This window comes from Sporisorium graminicola, chromosome SGRAM_20 (genome assembly GCF_005498985.1).
Source record: "Sporisorium graminicola strain CBS 10092 chromosome SGRAM_20, whole genome shotgun sequence".
NCBI classification, from domain to species: domain Eukaryota; kingdom Fungi; phylum Basidiomycota; class Ustilaginomycetes; order Ustilaginales; family Ustilaginaceae; genus Sporisorium; species Sporisorium graminicola.
This window is the reverse complement of record NC_043729.1, coordinates 211,628-230,356: the sequence shown is the minus strand read 5'-3', so window position 1 is coordinate 230,356 and position 18,729 is coordinate 211,628. Positions and strand designations below refer to the sequence as shown.

The following is an 18,729-nucleotide window of genomic DNA, read 5'->3' as shown; positions in this document are numbered from 1 at the left end:
TGGCCTCTGATTGCAAGGGTGACCACTGCATCTGCTTGCGAGTTTTCTCCTTTTGCTATTCCATTCGTAACGAATCCGAAGGACGTCCTGAGCTCATCGGACCCGCCGCGGGAGAGGCAAGCGCACTTGCTCGTCAGATGTTAAGGTGACGAATCCCGAAAGAGTATGAGAAAGACCCTTTGGTCGATGGATGGATGATGGTGATGATGGCAGTGACAGTTGCGCTGCGCGTTTCGATCGGAGTTGCAGGCTTAGCAGCGAGACCAACACTCATCACATGCACTTGCACCCCACTACGCGCTCACGCACGCCTCCTCCTCGACTTTTGCCCAAATAAATATTTAAATGTCTTTTTGATTTTTTCCAGCCGCTACTGACAAGTGCATGAATGAACAGCATCACTAGGATATCATGACAAGCTCATAAGGCAACGTCTCCCACATGATCACATCGAGCAGGCAGGGTGACCAAGCGGCTGAGATGGTTGCAGAAAGCTGTACAAATGATATCTGAGGGCTCTGAGTCCCTCGAAGACCGCGCTACAACACGGACACGCGAATTGAAGGTGTCCACTTTTCTATTGTACACTGCAATCTGCTCCGCTGTGAGACCAACACGCGGTTGCCTTGCGCCAGAGCGTGGCGCTGGCTTTTATGCGGTCGGCGCTGATCCCGTCTTATCCTATGCCAGTCTTGATTATTTGCCATTTTGCCGAAGCGCCATTCGGCTGGAGATGGTCGGTCTTGCAGCATACGCATCAATCTTTGCGAGACGAGGCGCTCCATCGAATGCATCACCTCGCGCTCAGTTGCCAGGATCGAGCAAAGCATGATGCGCTGCTACTCCACTGCAAGCGATCATTGCAATGGTCCCGGAAATAGATACGAGCATACGTGGTGGGTCGTAGACAGAAACTTGTGATGTGGTCGACGAGCACTGTTGCCTTGGCGCGGCTCGGACCTTCGTGCAGTATTCAAATGTTCTGGTTACCAAGCAGGATCGAGCGGTCGTTGCACAGCGTTGGCACCGCAACATACACGATATATGTCACCCTCGCTGTTCATTTCATCGAAGGGCATTCCTTCGATTGTCTTATGCCGTCGACGATTCGGAAAGATAGAGAGTTGGCACCCTGTCGATCGGCGAGACTCCATAGTACCGTCCACCAAAACAGCACTTGACACGAGGGACTTCTGACCCGCATCGCCCTCCACGAAGGCTCCGGCGGCACGAGTAGGGCCGCTGATGCAACACAGTCTGCACTCGGGCACAGGATCCGCAGCGGTCGAACTTTTCTGCTCGAAGACCTGGCCTCACACATTTACCAGGCCAATGCTTAATGGATGCATTAGAATCGCTGTGAATAGCCTAGTGTACAGACTCGTTGCGACGCCAAGCAAGGTGAGGTTCGGCGCTTCGGTATGTTGGTCAGTTGGCAGCAGTAGTTTCCGTCTCCTGTCCTCCGCCTTGCACCAATTCACTTCTGCTCAGCGGCTGCAGCCTGAGCAATCTCCTTCTCCACAATCCCATCAGCGAGCTTCTTGATACTGTCCGCTGCCGAGGCCACCTCACCTTTCGCACCATCCGCCTCCGTCCTTGACCCCGAACGCTGCAACGCCTTGGCCTCGTCCATCAGCTTGTCGCCTACGCCCAGCTCGTGGTATCTGAACAGCTCAGCTTTCTGCCCGACTCCTGGAAGCGCGTGAATACGCAAAAAGTGCAACCACCTATCGACGACCTGGTCGTTCGCGTCGTACAGCTTGATGGCTCTCGAGTGGGTTTTGCGCCAAAAGTTCTCCTGCGACTTTTTGTGGACGAACGGCGAGCGCGGTACGGTCCACAGCGAGGTACGCGTGGGCAGATGCGCGACGCCGCCAGCCGGGATGCCAATCGCGAAAGCCGCGCGCCGCGCAAAGTCAGCGAACAGGTCGAGGTTCGGCAGGCCGTCGGTGTACGAGCGCAGGTGCAGCGTCGCAACGTGCACGCCGTGTGTCTGTGGGAGTGATTCGGTGGGAAGCAGGCAGTTGGGCAGCACGAACTGCTCCTCTTCTTTTGCAATGGCATTGTGGCTCTCGGTGGCAGGAGGTGTGCTGCTCTGGCGAGATGGTAGAGTCTGTGATGCATCGCGAAGCTGGTCCAACGTCACCGACGATGAGGTCGAAGCATTCGAGCGAATTGATGCCGAGCTGTAATACGCAAGGTAGCACGCTTCCAGTTGCTAATCAGTCTTTGTTCATGATTCCAATGGCAAGCAGCTCCTCTAAGAGTACGAATTTCGACGCCAGATGTGATACTTACGCAAAAGTTCGGGCGACGGGAACGGTGGTGCATGTCGATGCACGTGATGCTGCGGTGGCCGAGCTAAACAGTTGGCGTGCGACGCCTGTTGATCTGGACGCCATCTTGATAGACGTATGATGCTGAAAGACCTCGAAATGATGAATGCTACTGGAGTACAATGGCGGGAGAACTAAGTTCGAGATGACGAGAAGAAAGTCAATTGCATCTCGGCCAGTCCGAAAAAAGCTCGAATCACGTGCGACATCCTCTGCCTGGATATTCGTGCGAAAGGGTTTTGCAACTGCGATCTCACATTACTCAAAACAAACGCGCACTCGACATCTCACAATGACACGACGAACCGACGTCTCCTGCAGCCAGAGATTGACACACTCAGCATCGATGATGTGCGATAAGGCAAGCATGCAATACATGGAGATCAAATTGAAGTCACTGGTAAGATGATGAGGCCCCGCGGAGGCAAAGAGAGGGGAAAATGTCCATGTTCAGTGAATAGCACCTGGGTGAAGAGAACGGGTATAGAGCTCGAAAGGAGCTTGAGGAAGGAACGGGAAAAGGAAGCGCTTTCGCTTGCATCGACGACAATGTACGAGCCAGGCATCAGATCAAGCTGAGCTCTAATGTCCACACTCTGCGCGCCCATACACGCACTTTCCTTCCTTTGCCTGACTTGAGAAGCTCGAGCTCCTTTGGTGTCAAGCTTGCATCGTTGAGATCGTCCGGGGAGACGCTTTGCGCCGTCTCTGCATTGGAAGCGGTTTGAGGCGCGGGCAGCACGATATCAATGCCGTCCCACCAGCACTTTCTAGCTGGCTTGCGCCAGAACAAGAGCAACTTCTGCGCGGTCGCAAACTGCTGATGGTCGATGCGGATGTTGTTCATCATGCTCGTCTGGCCGGTAGGATCATGATACTCGGTACTTAGCGACTCTGGGTTGATGCCCTCTGCTTCCAGCTCTCCCGCATGTGTGATGCCCGTCTTGAGCAAGACAAGCGCGATGGACGTGATGCAACAGCGGTTGGGCTCGAGCGCCCGGAACCCCCACGTGTCTTCGCGGTCAAAGCCACTCATGCACAGCATGTCGATGAGGTGCTGCTCGGCCAGATTGTTCTCCTTGTTCACGTTTCGCTGCAACGCGGTGAAAATCTGCCTGCGATCGAGAAGAGCGTCTCCGCAAGCGTATTTGAGTCGGAACAGAGCCGGTGTCGGATGACCGGTGGTGGGGTCGGTGCCTTCGAAGGCTTCGGGGTCCACCGCAGCAGCACCAGCAATTTTGGCAGCAGCCTTTTTGGGCGGAATGGCAAAGTATTCGAGCTCTTCGCGCAAAACAATGATGGGTTGCTTGTTCATCAAGGGGATCTGTGACATGCCGCCTTGGTTCATGCCATTAGGGTCAGCGCCCTCGCCTTGCGCGTATTGGTACAGAGCTGAATTGCTGCCGAAGGAAGAGCTTGGTCTGTACTTTCCAGAAAGCTCGTTGGTGCCGTAGAACTCGTCTTGAGCCGTCTTGAAGAAGCTGAGGACGTACGAGAGACACTGCGGGTCGAAATCGACAAGGTAAAGCTCCTCTTCGTCGTCTTCGCCTTCCTGGTCGAGCAAAGAGGGGACGCGAGGCTGTCGAGTGAGGATGAGGCCGTTGGGAAAGAGGCAGAGCAACACCGACTCGGGCAAGTTCATCATGGTTTCGCGTTCAATGGTGAAGCGGGTGCCTCGCAGTTCGAGCGTGAGGTGGGTGCCGGGGTCCTGCCCGGACATGTCGTTGCCGTCGTCCATCATTGTGAGAGCTGACAATCAAGGGTCGCTATGAGATGTGTGGTCTGCGATGCTTTCGTTGCGGATGGTGTCGTGAGTCCACGAGGAAGTCAATAAGGCTGAGATGTGTGTACTAATAAGAAATCGAGATGCAAGGCTACAACAAGGAAGAGAGGTAAGGTAGAGCTTAAGTGCCAGCTTGGGAAGGCGACGACGAGGAAGGGATCGAGTGAAGTTGATGGCCGTGCGGTCACAGATGAAACGGCATCGTGCGGTGGGGGAAACACACACTCGCTGTCAGTCTCACCTTGCGTGCATGGCTGTTCGTTTGGCTGCTGCTGCTGCTGCTGCTGCTGCTGGGTCGCTGCTTTGTTGACGGCTCGCTTCTGTGCGTGTACTGTATGTTGTTGCTCAATTTTGAAATTTCGAGAGACGGCGTGATGCGCGAGACATCACTACGGAAAAAACAGACGAAATTGTGAGATCGTCGCCTGGTGAGCTCATCGGATGCCTCCACGCTGTTCGCCTCAAAAGGTTGCGTGTGTGGCTATTCTCAGTCTCCCCGTGTTTCTTCCAACTGCATTGACCCTCGCAGCAACCATCATCAACTCACTCCACGTAGACGCAGATTCAACGCTACCCACATTGGCCACATCAGCAAGTGCTCTCTTCCTCGACACAGACTCATCTGCATCGAATTTGATCCGCGCTCTCGATCTACAAGACACTGGATCCCGCTATTGCTCTTCGTTGGGCCCTACGACCAAGTCTCAGAGAAACACACACACGCACATACGCGCAACATGCCGCTATCAACGCAGATCGCGCGCGTCTCTGATGGCCTGCCATTGGCGCAGAGCGTCGACGACGGCAAAACGGAAACAGATCTATCAGAGCACAAACAACAAGCCAAGCTGATCTTCCGACGCATCACGCCATCGTCCGAGCAGCGCTGCAGCATCGAAAGCGGCAAATATACATTACACTACCTCATCTCTCCACCACCCGCCATGCCATCCTCGGTGGTCTACCTCACCATCGCCGAAAAGTCCTACCCGCGCAAGCTGGCGTTCTCATACCTCGACGAGCTCTCGAAAGAGTTCGAACGCAGTTATGGCAATCAGGTCGAACAGAGGACGCTGCGCCCCTACGCGTTTGTGAGCTTCGACACGTTCATGCAGCGCACCAAGCGGTTGTATGAGGATTCACGTACGGCGCAGTCCGCGGCATCGTCGAATCTGGATCGACTGAACGAAGACCTTCAGGATGTCACGCGGATTATGACCAAGAACATGGAGGATCTGCTCTGGCGTGGCGACAGCCTGGACCAGATGTCTACCATGTCGTCCTCGCTACGCGACGAGTCGCTCAAATACCGAAAAGCGGCACGCCAGATCAACCTCGATGCGCTCTACCGCAAATGGGCACCTGTAGGCGCGGTTGGCTTGCTGCTTTTGTTCATCATCTGGATCAAGTTCTTCTGAATACATAGTTCCTGACGCCAAGTAGAATCGAGTGCTGACGGGTGATTGCCAAATGGCTAATGATGGACGCTTTGGCTCTGACGGATCCAAGTTGAGCAACGTGTCATCTCGTCCCCCAAGTCTGAACTGCTCGTTGGCGTCTCGGGAGACTGACGCGGACGCTACGGCCGGAGACAAGTCCTGGACGTGTGTATCTCACTCTGCGCTCCGTGCTCGAAACAATTCGCTTGCGGCCAGTGCACAATGACGCGTCACTCAGAAGTCTATCAAGAAGTGTGTTGCATCTAGGATGAATAGGCAAAGTAACAATATGGATATTTTGGGCATGTAGGTTTGATCTGCCGCCTCGCGGACTCAGAACACCTTGTTCATAGCCTGCAGCGAGACCTCTACACCGAGGAACGTAGCAGCGTTGGCGGGGAACGCACGAGCCATAGCAGGACCAAAGCCCTTGAAGAGCGCCTTGACGCCGTCCTTGGCCACCGTCTTTCGTGCACAATCCAAGAATCCGGTGTAAGTGCCGTGAGGCGCGCCCTGGTAGCGCGACTTGATGACATCAGGCGGGATGGCGAGACCCCACATAGCCATGCCCGCCAGACCACCGGCAGTGAGCACGTTGAGGAAGTTGAGCTGCTGCGGGTCCTGTCCCGCCGGGGTCAACAGACGCTTGGATGCCTCGTATGCGCAGAAGTAGGCAGCGGATCCGGGACCGTCACGAGCCAGCGTCGCACCCGTTCCTCGGAAGACCGACTTGAGTCCACCTTCCTTGTACAGCTGGCGCACCACGTCCACCGGTCCGTTGTAGGTCGGACCGGTGCTGCTGCTCTGTCCCTGCAGCTGCAGAAGCACTTTGACACGTTCTGCTGGACCGGCGACCAGGGTGGTAGGGATGGCACTGAAGAAACCAGCAAAGGCGAGCTCGGGGATCGACAGCTTCGGGTCGGTTCGGCTCGGGGTCATGGCGTAGACAAGCTTCTTGCCCATATCGTACGACCAGAACGAGAGTGCAAAGATGGGTGTCACACCGATCAAAGGTGGGCCCATTCCACGGTACAATCTACAGAACAAGGGAGCCAAAGCAAGAACAAGGTCAGTTTCACCGTCTATGCAGTCGAAATTCTGCCGTGCAAGCGAGAGACAAGCTCTTCTACGCTACTACTCACCCCTTGATACCATCTGCCTTGATCGTTTTTCTGACAACATCCAGACCACCGGTGTATGTGCCGTCAGCAGCGGTTTGCAGACGCGTCTTGGTCAGATCGAAAGGGTGTCCGACGAGGACGGAGCAGACACCACCGAAGCCACCGGAGAGGAACGACTTGACCGAGGAGGTGGCCTGCTTCTTCTGCTCGAACTCCTCATCCTTGATGACGGCCGAAGTCTGATCGTCGGCCATTTTTTGATGGAAGAAGCTACGTAAAATCGGAGAGGGGAGCGAAGATGGTCCTTGAGCCTTGACGAAGGGTTCGCGGCGGTATTGAAGAGGGGGGTTGGATCACCGACGAATACGAGAGCTCGCGATTGAAGGCCTTGGTGATGATGGTGGAAAAGAAAGAACAAGGAGGAAGGGAAAGGCGCCGAAGATAGCAATTTGAAGACGTGCGACTCGACGCTGTCCCGGGAAACGACCTTGACGACGATTGCCGGCTGAAAGGCCAACGAGCACATTTTCAAGCGTGACTGTATGGATAATGTCGCAGAATCTCGCTTCCCCGCTTTCATCGTCCGACCGAAGAGTCCACCTCCGCTTGTTCCTCTTTCTTTCCGTCCGAAACTCTCAAATCGGCCAATTCTGTACTGTACTTACCACAAGCAGAAAAGACCGGTCTAACCGACGCAGCCTCGCTCGACTGCAGCATTTCTTCCTGTTTCCCTTCGCCTGTGAAGCTGAATCATTCGGACCTGTCATACCCCGCCTGGCAGACAGACTTATTAATATTTCCGCTCTTGGCCGCCTTAGTTTATGTTGTCACAACCAGGCTGTACGCACTCGTTATGGACAAAGGAACAAAGCGCAACAACACTTGTCTCGAATGGACAGATACAGTGAATTAGGCTGGTGCAGCTGCCGACCGTACACACGGCAGCTTCTGGTGTGATGAAACCGGCTCGCTCTACAATGAGGTGCCGGTTGGTCGGTGCGGTCGTTTTGGCGCCTCGGAGAGGCATTTGGAATCCACCTGCAACTGTGCGTCACAACCGCGAGGGACCAATCAGATCCACTTGGAAAGTCAAGCGGAAAATCAGCGCGTGAATGTGGCTCAAGAATCGGGTCCCCCGATAAATTGATGGTTCAGATTCGACTAGAAAGAAGACAGCTTCGATTGGATGAATAGAAATACATGATGCTGATGAAAACCTGCGGGAAGAGTGGTGCGAGTATGTAGATTATGAGACTATGGATCAGTCGCAGCTGCCATCAGTAGGGCCTTCAAGCCATCTTTCGGAAAGCTTGCTCTCGGTGCATGGGAACGTTGGCTTTCCAAGGCGCTGATTGACCTCGTTGTGGATACCGCATAGCCATTTACGCAGTGATGGCCCCGAGCGTACGGCCTCAGCGAGTTTCAAGCTACGATCCTCCCAGCCGCCCTCCTTGTCTTCACGCTTGTACTCCTCTCCAAGAGCTTCAGCGCAGGAATGGCAAGGGTAGACGTGCGGTAGAGCTCGAAACAAGGCGAGCATGGAGCTCTGCTGCTGCGCAGTTGGGTCCTCGGGAAAGTAGGCGGCAGCAGAGTGGAGGAAGGTCCAAGCAGATCGGCCAAGATCCTCTCCATCCGGAGGACAAGTCTTCGTTGTCTCTGAAGTTGTGGCGAGTGCTGCTGCTGCTGTTGCCGCGCCTGCTGCAGAAGCTGTCTTGATGCCAGTCGGGGCATCTTTCGAGGCGCTCCCGCCCTTGGTGCCCTTCATAGCAGCGGCGAACGCCAGCTTCGAGTTGCAAGCACGACACGGCTTCCCATCCGGACCCAGCACGACAGGAGGCTGCTGACGTGAAGAGCGGACATTGTCGGCAGTGAAGCCCTTGCTCCTTTCCAGGTCGGCATCCTGACTCGAGAGCCCCTCGGTCTGAATGGATCGGTACGTCGTTGGAGCCACTCCCCACTCTGCGACACCTTCGGGGCGTTCAATTCTCTTGGGCTCCCAGTCGTCCAGCTCGTCTTCCTTCGATTGCAGTTTCTGAACAGTGCAAAGAACAGGTGTGAAGTCAGCAACGAGTCGTGACAAGGTCGATAGTCGAGCTTGGCCAAAGACACTTACAAAGTATTCTTCACGAATGTCGATCCTTTTGCGATCTTTCTTCATGCGCAGTTCCTCCTCCTTGGAGATGGTCTGCACCTTGGTGGCATTGTAGTCGTACCTGGTCTGTGTGAGGTTGGCCAGCCCGAAGCTGGCTCCCACGATGGTGGCCAGGAATGGAAGACCGAACAAGAGCAGCGGCCTGCGTCGGACTTGTGGCGCCAGCCTGGTCAGCAGCGTATTTCGCTTTCGTAACGGCTTCGATTCGAACGTCGGCATCGTGATCAAAGCAGCCGCTCTGCACAGCGGAGTTAGTGTAAGTAGATGGCAACGTAAGAGATGAAAGGAGTGACGCTCAGCAAATGCTCACCACGCGTTCCGAAGACACACGGACAAAAGAAAGGAAAAGAATATCAAAAAGGGGATGAAAATAGGTAAATGTGGAGCGAGCTATTTCTCGGCAGCATTCTGTGATTGTCCGCGGATGAGACTGTCAACGTGGGGCACGTTTTTGAACGCCTGCTCGGCTACTTGGGCTCTTCTCTCTTAGCTTTCTTCTGATTGCAAGGAGAGCTCATCACCTCCATCTAGTCTTGCTAATGCAGCAACAGTAGCAGCAAGTAAAGCTGGAAATGCACACACAAATGCGGTGATGCCCATCTTGACTTCCTTGAGGCAGAGCCCCACCTACCTCTACATCAAGGTCTACTGCCTCTGTGCCCTCGTCACGCTTTCTCAAGCGGCTCCCGTCTCGTCTCGCATCCCCAAGCTTGGCCAGACCTTGCAGCTTAACAAGCACAGACTCATCCGCACACGCTTAGGGCCGCGCATTGTGCCGGTTGAAGCTGCAGCTGTACCCGGCAAAGACACCTCAACGACATTGTCGCAAGCGCACGATCAAGGTCAACCGCCAAATGAGGTCGTCATCTCGAGCGACGTTCTCGGTCCGACAGAGCACGAGTCCACCATCAGAAAGCTGCTCACACGATGGTCTTCACGAGCCAAGGATCTAGCTCAAGTCAGGCATCTGCTTGCCGCTGATGCTACCGACGTCAAAGCATATCCCGAGCTTCAATGGGACGCAACCGTGCGTCGGTCTCCATCGCTCCACACCGAGGAAGTCAACTTTTTGCGCAAACGGCAACTCCGCCTCTCATCACAAGGAAATGACGAATTGAAACGCTTCTTGGACCTTCCAGCCTCGGAGCATGTAGATCCGCGCGATGTGCCCCTCGTCGCCCTCGGCGGTTCCGGAGGCGGCTACCGCGCCATGTACGGTTTCGCAGGGTTCATCGCCGCAGCTAAACGCTCCAAGCTATGGAACTGCCTCTCCTGGGCTGGAGGCGTAAGCGGAAGCTGCTGGACACTGGCAGCCTACTACACCATCGCCTGTCAGGACGCAGATCGACTCATACGGCACTACCTCTCGGTCGCGAGCGAGCTGGCACATCCGATGAGCGTGCATGCTCTCGATACTGTAGCTCGAAGCAGTCGCGGTGTGTATTTCCTGCTCGGCCCTCTCGTGCGCAAGGCTCATGCCGGTATCGTCGGCCTTGGAATCATGGACCTGTACGCTACCCTGACTACGACGTATCAATTTCTGTCAAGAGAGCCGAGAGCCAGGCTCAGTCGGGCTAGTTTCCAGTTCTCAAAGGTGTGGTCCCGCTCGGGAGTCAATGCTGGAAAGGAACCTCTACCTATCTTCACGGCTGTCCGTGTGGCGCCTCAGGACGCGCCAGGTGTTCGTCCGCACACCGATTCCTCTCTCAGCAAAGGCCAGCCTCCCAAACGCGCTCTCACCCAGCATCAGTCGGCAGCCTCCAAGGCGCTCACACCCAACGGTGCTTCTGTCTCCTCGAATCTTTCGTCAACTGCCATCACGCCGGTTGACGACGGTAAAACCGGCGTATTCGCCCTCCCCGCCGCCCACGGCTACTTCCAGTGGTTCGAGGCGACGCCGCTCGAGGTAGGAAGCGCCGACGTCCAAGGTTACATCCCCACATGGGCATGGGGACGACCCTTCGTTTCCGGCCGCTCCTTGGACCGTCGGCCGGAAGAGTCGCTCTCGCTCCTCCTGGGTCAATGCACGAGCGCTCCTGCTGGGCCTTTGACTGGCTACATCTCGGCGCTTTTGGCTTCGCTGCCAAAGGGGACGGCCATGTCACGTACCCTGCACTTCCTGAACAACTTTGTCAGGATGAAGAGGTGGGAGCGCAGGTGGGGCAACCCGATTCGCGCGGGTGACGAGCCGAATCCGTTCTATGGGCTGAACGTGGCTCCCGTACCCAAAGATGCGGAGTTGGGCGGGGCAAATCCTAGTATCCTGGGCATCGGCGTCGACATCTTGCACACACCGCGCTTGCGACGGCTCCTGCGAAAGCGCATAGACCCCCCGGAACTTGCGTCAGTCGATGAAAAGCACAAACGCCTACCTGGGATCCAGGCAAGCGAGCTAGCAGCGCTGAACAAGCTGGCGAAGCGCATTCTGTGCGAGTCGGAATTGCGCGAGTACGAAGATCTCGCCCAACGACAGCTCGAGGCTCCTGCCGACCCGCTTTCGCGGCTGGAACAGTACCTTGCGAACCGCTGGAGTGCCAAGGAGGCTGCCTACAAAGCACTGTACCCCAAGTACGTTGTCTCTTGGAAGGATCTCTGCGTGCACAAACGTGGTCTTACTGGGGATACGCATGTCGACAGGGTTGATCTGTCTCAACTCGAAAAGCAAGGTTTCCGCACCAAAAAGCCGAGCCTGTCCTTTTCGGATGAATGGCGATCGAGGCATCCTGACGTCTTGTCGGTTCCGAAGCTACATCTCAGCTTGTCACACGATGGCGACTACGTTGTGGCTAATGTGCTTGCCGAGGAGAACGTTTCGCCATCCAGCCGCTCGTCCCATAAGGCTCTGCCGGAATGGAACGAGCTTAGCGTCTCATTGCCGAGCTCACCTACAGAGGTTGGTGCATTGGAAGACGGAACCGAACTCGAGCTGGGATCTTCAACACCAACGCAACCGTCGGCACGGACAGTCAAGTCGGCGCACGACACAGGCACACCCGCCGCCGCCGCTGCCTCGTGGGAGTCGCAAGGCCGCATCCGCCTCATGGACTCGGGCATGTCCAACAACCTCCCGACGCACGTCCTCGCACGCAAGGAGCGCGCCGCCGACATCATCATCGCCTTCGACGCTTCCTCGGACGTGCAAGCCGGCTCGGCGATGCGGCGCATCCACAACTTTGCCGACGACTGCCAGCTCACTCTCACGGACCAGACGCATCTGTTTCCCCCTCCGTGTCGTGCTCCCGATGCCACGCAGAAAGACGCGGCGATGGAGGAACGGTTTCTGCATCAGTACGCACGCGTGCTGCAGGGCACGCGCGATGCTGACGGCTCGACGTTCTGGCTGATCTACTGCCCGCTGCTGCCGAATCCGATGAATGCCGGTTATGATCCGAGCACTGCCGGGTTTAGTAACTCGTACAACTTGGTGTGGACGCCGGGACAGGTGCAGACGCTGCTGACGACGGCGCAGACGAACTTAGAGGTGTATGCGCTCCAGACGATCAAGTGCGTGATGCGGAGGGTGTATGAGGACAAGAAAGCAGCTCGTCTGGGCTCCGCGTCGGCTTCGAGCATGTCGTAATAAATATAGATGGTACAAAAAGGTCTTCCTTTCGATGGTATGAGCGTTGAGTGAGTAGTGTGTTTGCGGTGGTCTAGGTATTCTTGAGCAGCCAAGAATCGACCCAATCTGCGCCCCTTGTCGTTCCCTCACTGGGCGGCTTTGTATTGCTCAAATGCCCCCACAAGCTCTCCAACCTCCTGACCGCCTTCAGCCGATTTTCTTCCGTCGTGTCCTTCTTGACCACCTCCTCGATGGTCTCGCGCAACACGGGTGACTCCCCGTACACATCATCCACGTAGCTCGTCGCGCCAAAGTAGCGTGTGATTTTGCGGACCACCTCTCTTCCCCTGCTTTGCACCTCCGTTTCTGTCACGTCGGTCGACTCCTCCCGTCCGGTGGAGTCAAAAATGCTCGCAAGCGCAGCTTCGGCGGTTGGGGCATAGACGCCTTCGCGAGTGGCAGGGTTGTCTGGGCGCGGGATGAGCAGGTCGCGCTGCGCTTGCACGGAGGACTGCGTCTCGGAGAGCGCAAGGTGCAGCGCTGCTTGCTCGCGTGTGAACGAAGCGTGCGAGGGCGATGGGGGGCGGTAGTGCGGGTCGAATTGCGAGATGGGGTCAGCGTCTGCTGTGTGGGAAGAGGCCGGTTCGGGTTGCGGGGACTGTTGCTCGGCGTCGAGCAGTGCGAAGATGTCGTCCGTCTGCGCGAGCGCGGATACGGCTGGTGGTGCTTGTTCTTGTTGGACAGGGATTGTGTGCCGAACGGGATTGCTGCGTGCATGGTCGTTTCGAACAGACGCATACAGCGGCATATCTAGCTCGGTATACGAATGCAGAGCTCTCGCCGTTGACGGATCCAGCCCCGTCGTCTGCCACCCCACTTGTTCCCCCTGCTGCTGCGCCGCGTCCCAACTGTGCTCTATCGCCCCTCCTCCCATGCCTTCGCTCGCCCCTTGTGCCGCTCTCACTCCGTCGTGGAGTGTCAAGCCCCGCTGGAAATTATCAAACATCTTCTCCCCCTCCCTTTGGCGATCTGTAGCAATGCCAGCGCTACGAAATCCACTGAGCCCCGAGCCACCCGCACTCGCAGTAGAAGCAGCCGGCGCAGCGGAGCGCATATCTTGCACCAACCAATCTCGCAACTCGCCTCCTCCTCCCGCGCTAGTCGAAGGCGCTTGGAAGCCCTCCTTTCCACCACTTACGCTCTGCATCAAAGATCCAAGCTGCGAAGAGGCCATACTCGTTCGTAACGCCGATGCTAGCGTTTGTGCTGCTTTGCCCGCCCCGCCATTGTTGCCTGTCGACGGTGTTGGCTGCGGGCCCTCAGCCGAGGCCGACGTCGCAGCTGTGGTGGAAGAGGAAGATGGCACCGTCGCTTTGCCTTTGCCTTTCGAGTCGTCCGCCATCTTCCAACGTCAATGTGTCGGAGGAACGTGAGGTCAATATGTAGGAGATGGTCGTAGTCAGGACAGAAGTGTACGCCGTGAACTTCGCCGCCGGTCAACCTTGCGCGTTTCTCTCCACATTTTCGCTAGACCCTTGGCTCTACATGTTCACGTGAAAACCCTCACCTGCCCAACTGCCCGGCCTCGCCCGGCCGCCTTATCCACACACACACATCACACCTTGATCGTGAATAAAATGCTAAACAAGTCTGTATTGATGATCATCCAAGACGGAAGATGTGGGTAACGACGCCGAATGAACAGGAGTCAGCTCGCGAGAAGAGGATAGTGCGTCTAGAATTTTTGGAAAAGACAAAGCGAAAAGATGATGCTAGGGAAACAGACGATGGGCTAGAGCAACAGCAATGAGAGAATGACGAAACAAGTCGATGAGATGATCGGAAGAAGTTCGTTGATGTTCTGTGTAGGGTATATAGGATTGAAATTCAGTTGTATATGTGGTCGCATGAGATTTGCGAGAGAAAGAAGTCTGAAGAGGGAAAAGGGGTGGCTTGAAGCGGAGGTCTGCAATGCCAAGCTTGAGCTCAATCAAAAGTTGAGGATCTGCTTGGGATCCATGGGCAACTCGGCCATCTTACATCCCAAATGGCACTCGAGCGTCCTAAGCATCTCGACATCGCCCCTGGGCCCTCCCGACGCCGTCACGACGTTCACGCACACGCTCGGCCTAGCCATCGCCCCCGCAGCCCCACAGCTGATCTTCTCCTTGTAATCTTCGACTGAGCGCGGCATGTCGTAAAACACGATTAGCGGGACCTGATGCACCTCCTTCGGGTTGACCGCCAAGTCGCACACCACGAGCGCCTTTCGAGTGCGACTGCCCGCGCTGACACCCACAAATCCGCCCGGCTGTGCAAACGTGGCGCTGCCCACCATCGTGTTGGTCCCAAACTGCGACGAGGGCGAGCGAAATTTGGCGAGCGTTTGTTGACGCGTGTAGGAGTTCATCTCGCGGTGGAGACCCAATGCTTCGATGCCTTTGGACGAGAGCTTGTAGATAAGCGCCTCCTGCGTGGCCACATTGGCGCAGTAAATGACCGTCTGGCCAAAATCGATGTCTTCCAACAAATCCGAGATCAAGTCGAGCTTCATCTCTCCTGCAGGATTGTGAGATAGACCGGGCACGGGACTTGCTGGCCCCATGCCGCCGTTCGAGGTCACAGCTACGTAGAGATAGTACTGGCGCAATCCCTTCAACGCGGACAGCATAGGATCTTTGGCCGTGTTGATGCTCGAGTTGACTGGATGGGCACCGAGCGCATTGGTAGCCTGCGTCATGTCGCGTTGAGAGCCGAGAGCCTGCAGACCCGAGCCTGTGCCATGCGATCCGCACATACCAGGTGCGCCAACCAATGCAGAAGCTTGGGTGAGACCAGTGCCTGTTCCTGCTCCGCCGCCGCCACCGCTGCCGCCAGCACCGTCACGACGGACAAGCACGCGTACGGATTCGCGGAGGTGGATCGACTGGGCGAAGTTGAGCACGTCTTGAGGAACAGTGTTGGAAAAGAGGGCGACCTGCCGGTCGAGCGTATTGGCAGAGCCTGGGTGGCCTCCTCCAAAGCCCTCGTTCGCCATTTCGAAAGGCGCAAAAATGCCATTCAAAGCGCCCTGAGGAAGCCCCGGACTGAGCCCACCTGCCCCTCTGGCGTTGCCGCCGCTGACAGCTGCAGAAGCCGAGGGTAAGGGCAAAACGCGAAGCATCGTGCTCACGTGGTCAGCCAGGTTTCGAGCGATCAGTTGGTCGACTTCGTCCAGCACCACAAGTCGAACCTCACTCGGCCTTATTGCAGCAGCAGCCGGCCCACTATGCAGAGCGGAAGCATTGTTGGTCATGTATGTGAAGAGCTCGCTCATCTTTTGCGGCGTTCCCACGACCAGGTGGGGCCAAGCTTGAACCAGCGACTGGGCTTCCTGGTGCACGTTGATGCTGCTTGCGGCTACCATGTGCACGCGGATGCCAAGCGGAGCACCCAGACCGAGGGCCATGCGCTGAGCCTGCGTGGCTTGATCGACGGTGGTGGAGACGATCAAGGCAACGGGACCACGATTTGAGGCCGTTTGGCCGGGCCCGCCTGTCTCTTTCAGCACATTGAGCACGAGCTGCAGCGATGGAATGACGTACGAGGCGATCCTCTCTTGCGTCGGAGGAGCTTGAGCAATGATATCGCTGCCACGCAGGAGGAAAGGCAAGGCGCGTTGCTGGATCTTGTTGGGTGGTCCGAGACCATATTTGAGGATGGAGCGTAGCAGATCCGGATGCAGATTGAGATGCTCCCACTTGGAGATGACGGCGTTTGGCTGGATGAGTCCCGTTCCCAATTGTGAAGCGCTGATGGCGCCGGCTCCATTTTCATCGAGGCTCGGGGTGCTTGGAACACTGCCGCTACCTGGAGCATTTCCGACGTTGACGCCTTGATTGCGAGCATTGCCAGTCTGAGCAGATGCGTTCCATCGTCGGTCTGCGCCATGTTCTTGTCCTCGAGCATTTGGTCCGCTCCAACCTCGACCGTTGCCTTGAGGACGTGGGCTGAGAGCGTTCGACGGAGGGAAAGGGCCACTGGGACCTGCATTGAATTGACCGTTCGGCATACTACCTACGTGAGGTGATGCCGCACGTTCCATGCCGCCTGGCCCTCCAAGCTGCGGCGTTCCGAGCATTCCGCCCGTCGAACCAAGGCCCAATCCAGTCAGTGCAGGAGCCGCGTTCATGCCAGCACCACCGAGACCGTTTCCTTGTAGTGTGAGGAGATGAGAGACGCTGTTGGCGAGAGCATTGACTTGAGCATTGAGGGAGCGTACATCTTCGGTGGGGTTGCCGGATGCCGCCACGGCCGAACTTTGGGGCGCATTGCCACCGCTGTTGGAGAGGCTTGCAGGGGGAAGGTTCTTGGTGCGTTCGAGTAAGAGCGACACGTTGCGCGAGATGCCTGAGATCTGGCGAGAAAAGTCCTTCATCCCACCCTCTACGCGAGTCAGTCGTTCGAGCATGTCTCTAATCAGAGGCGATTCAGCCACGGTGTCTTCCGGAGCGCTTGGTGGCTTGTCAAAGATGTGACCTGCCGAGACGGAGCGAAGGGGCAGCGCATTCTGAAAGCCAGACGCGCTGCGGGGGCTGCCGACGGGCGAATGAGAGATGGAAGGAGCCCCGCCTCCGATGGTGGCTGCAGTGGGCGAGAGAAGTCCACCGGATAGATTCATGTACGACGGCACAGCCAGCGTAGGAGTGGCGCGGCCAGCTGCTGCTGCTGCTGAAGAGCGGTCAACGCGACTGTTGCGTCCAAGCGAACCAGTATTCATAAAACCAGGAGAGGTAGGATTGCTGGTTCGACCCAGAAGGCTGGCACTTGCTGAACCGGATGCATCAATAGGGCCGTGGCTGAATTGGGCCGACGACGAACGTTTTGACGCAAAGTTGTTTGAGCTGAAGGCACCTTCAATGTCCAGGCTGTGAGAAGCCACAGCCGTGCTGTTGACGCTGTTGCCTTGGCTACTGGCGGGTCGAGGAAAGGCAGAGTCGGAAGTGTCGCGATTCATCGCTCGCGTCGAGTCGGTAGAAGGATGCATCCAGGAGTTGGGTCGAGGCTTGCTAAAGGTGGATGCTGGTACGTCCTGGCCGAGCGTAGACGAGGCTCGACCGAATGACAAAGCTGCCACCTGGTCCTCCTGGTCGAGCGTGTGTTGTGCGTCAAGAAAGAGCCTAGGTGTGCCGAATTCCGTCTCTCCGCTGGTATTACCGTGAAAGGATGGCGATTGAAGAGGCACGGTGAATTCATTCCGCGATTGCATCGATCCAGGCAAAGGCGAAGCTGAGTTAGCAGAACGAAAGCTTTGAACCGAGGCAGCGAGGCTGTTGGATCGGCTTGCGTCCGATTGCTTTTGACCGCGAGTGCCAGTGCCTGCAGCACCACCTGCTCGGGCACCGCCGATGACACCGGGTCGAAGAGCTGTACTATTGCTCATGGCAGGATCGACGGACCGCACAGCATCCTCTGTCGTGTTGCCGGTGCTCCTTGCCGATACTGCAGAGTTGGTGCGAGCAGGTGCTACAGGCTTGTTGGGCAATGGGTGCGCTCCTGCACGCGACAGTTCGCCACGCTCCGACGCAGTGAGAGACGGAGCCGTGTCAAGACCATTCTGATGATCGCCGACGGATGTGCCGAGTGCGGTGTGAGGCGCATTCGTGGACCAGATGCTATTTTCGGAAAGAAAAGGCGAGACCGACATGATCGAGGCAGAGCTGACCAGCCTGGACGGCTGCTTCCCGGTATACGTAGCTCTCGATCAACTTTTGGAGCTTCGTCAGCCCAGGCTGCGCAGAACGACGAGCAATGGGTTGACTGTGTTCTTGCTCCCCCAACTGGTCGTTGGTGCGAGCACAGCACGTGTTGATGAAACTCAAGCAATGAGCGAATGGTGTTGGTGGGGAGAAGAAAGGTCCAGGTGAAAGGCAAGAAGAGCTGTTTCGGCTCTGCGCTCCACCAAGCCAAAAAAAGAAAAAGTGTTTGCCGCGCTGAGGGAGCGAAGAGGAGACACACACACGCCGAGCGAGCCGAGGCCAAACCAACACTTTAAGACTTGGCCGGTCAAGCGCCGCTTTTTCTTCACATTCAGGGGTCCAATCAGCAGGACACAGCACAGCACACCGCGCAGCGCAGCACAGTTACTAACTCACAGCACCAGCAAAAAGCAAAAAGCACTGGCCAGCTCAAAGCGGAACACGCGACCGTGTCTGGGAAATCGGGACATCCGATAGACTAGATTGGATTTCTAATGAATAGGCCAAGAAATTTCGACCAGATTCGTGGATTTTGGGCCAAGACCCTGACTGGCACAGCTGGCGGGCTGGCCACTGCCCCGCTTTTGGCTTTTTTGGA

General features: G+C 56.6%; 8 protein-coding genes across 8 annotated transcripts; 2 read left to right on the top strand and 6 right to left on the bottom strand.

The window, feature by feature from the left end:
- Window positions 1-1,477: 1,477 nt before the first annotated feature.
- On the bottom strand, window positions 1,478-2,402 carry EX895_003268 (uncharacterized protein; the record flags this gene model as incomplete). The annotated part of the gene is made up of 2 exons (XM_029883866.1): window positions 1,478-2,186; window positions 2,299-2,402. 2 exons carry the CDS (start codon window positions 2,400-2,402, stop codon window positions 1,478-1,480), a joined length of 813 nt encoding a protein of 270 aa, XP_029739672.1.
- A 499-nt stretch (window positions 2,403-2,901) lies between these two features.
- EX895_003267 (uncharacterized protein) lies at window positions 2,902-4,077 on the bottom strand (the record flags this gene model as incomplete). Its single annotated transcript, XM_029883865.1, has 1 exon — window positions 2,902-4,077. The coding sequence occupies one exon, from the start codon at window positions 4,075-4,077 to the stop codon at window positions 2,902-2,904; it is 1,176 nt and encodes a 391-aa protein (XP_029739671.1).
- Window positions 4,078-4,856: 779 nt separating this feature from the next.
- Window positions 4,857-5,537, top strand: EX895_003266 (uncharacterized protein; the record flags this gene model as incomplete). The annotated part of the gene is made up of 1 exon (XM_029883864.1): window positions 4,857-5,537. One exon carries the CDS (start codon window positions 4,857-4,859, stop codon window positions 5,535-5,537), a length of 681 nt encoding a protein of 226 aa, XP_029739670.1.
- A 354-nt stretch (window positions 5,538-5,891) lies between these two features.
- Window positions 5,892-6,933, bottom strand: EX895_003265 (uncharacterized protein; the record flags this gene model as incomplete). The annotated part of the gene is made up of 2 exons (XM_029883863.1): window positions 5,892-6,594; window positions 6,701-6,933. 2 exons carry the CDS (start codon window positions 6,931-6,933, stop codon window positions 5,892-5,894), a joined length of 936 nt encoding a protein of 311 aa, XP_029739669.1.
- A 1,007-nt stretch (window positions 6,934-7,940) lies between these two features.
- EX895_003264 (uncharacterized protein) lies at window positions 7,941-9,050 on the bottom strand (the record flags this gene model as incomplete). Its single annotated transcript, XM_029883862.1, has 2 exons — window positions 7,941-8,711; window positions 8,793-9,050. 2 exons carry the CDS (start codon window positions 9,048-9,050, stop codon window positions 7,941-7,943), a joined length of 1,029 nt encoding a protein of 342 aa, XP_029739668.1.
- A 373-nt stretch (window positions 9,051-9,423) lies between these two features.
- EX895_003263 (uncharacterized protein) lies at window positions 9,424-12,411 on the top strand (the record flags this gene model as incomplete). Its single annotated transcript, XM_029883861.1, has 1 exon — window positions 9,424-12,411. One exon carries the CDS (start codon window positions 9,424-9,426, stop codon window positions 12,409-12,411), a length of 2,988 nt encoding a protein of 995 aa, XP_029739667.1.
- A 73-nt stretch (window positions 12,412-12,484) lies between these two features.
- Window positions 12,485-13,795, bottom strand: EX895_003262 (uncharacterized protein; the record flags this gene model as incomplete). The annotated part of the gene is made up of 1 exon (XM_029883860.1): window positions 12,485-13,795. The coding sequence occupies one exon, from the start codon at window positions 13,793-13,795 to the stop codon at window positions 12,485-12,487; it is 1,311 nt and encodes a 436-aa protein (XP_029739666.1).
- Window positions 13,796-14,383: 588 nt separating this feature from the next.
- On the bottom strand, window positions 14,384-18,079 carry EX895_003261 (uncharacterized protein; the record flags this gene model as incomplete). Its single annotated transcript, XM_029883859.1, has 1 exon — window positions 14,384-18,079. One exon carries the CDS (start codon window positions 18,077-18,079, stop codon window positions 14,384-14,386), a length of 3,696 nt encoding a protein of 1,231 aa, XP_029739665.1.
- Between the last annotated feature and the right edge of the window lie 650 nt (window positions 18,080-18,729).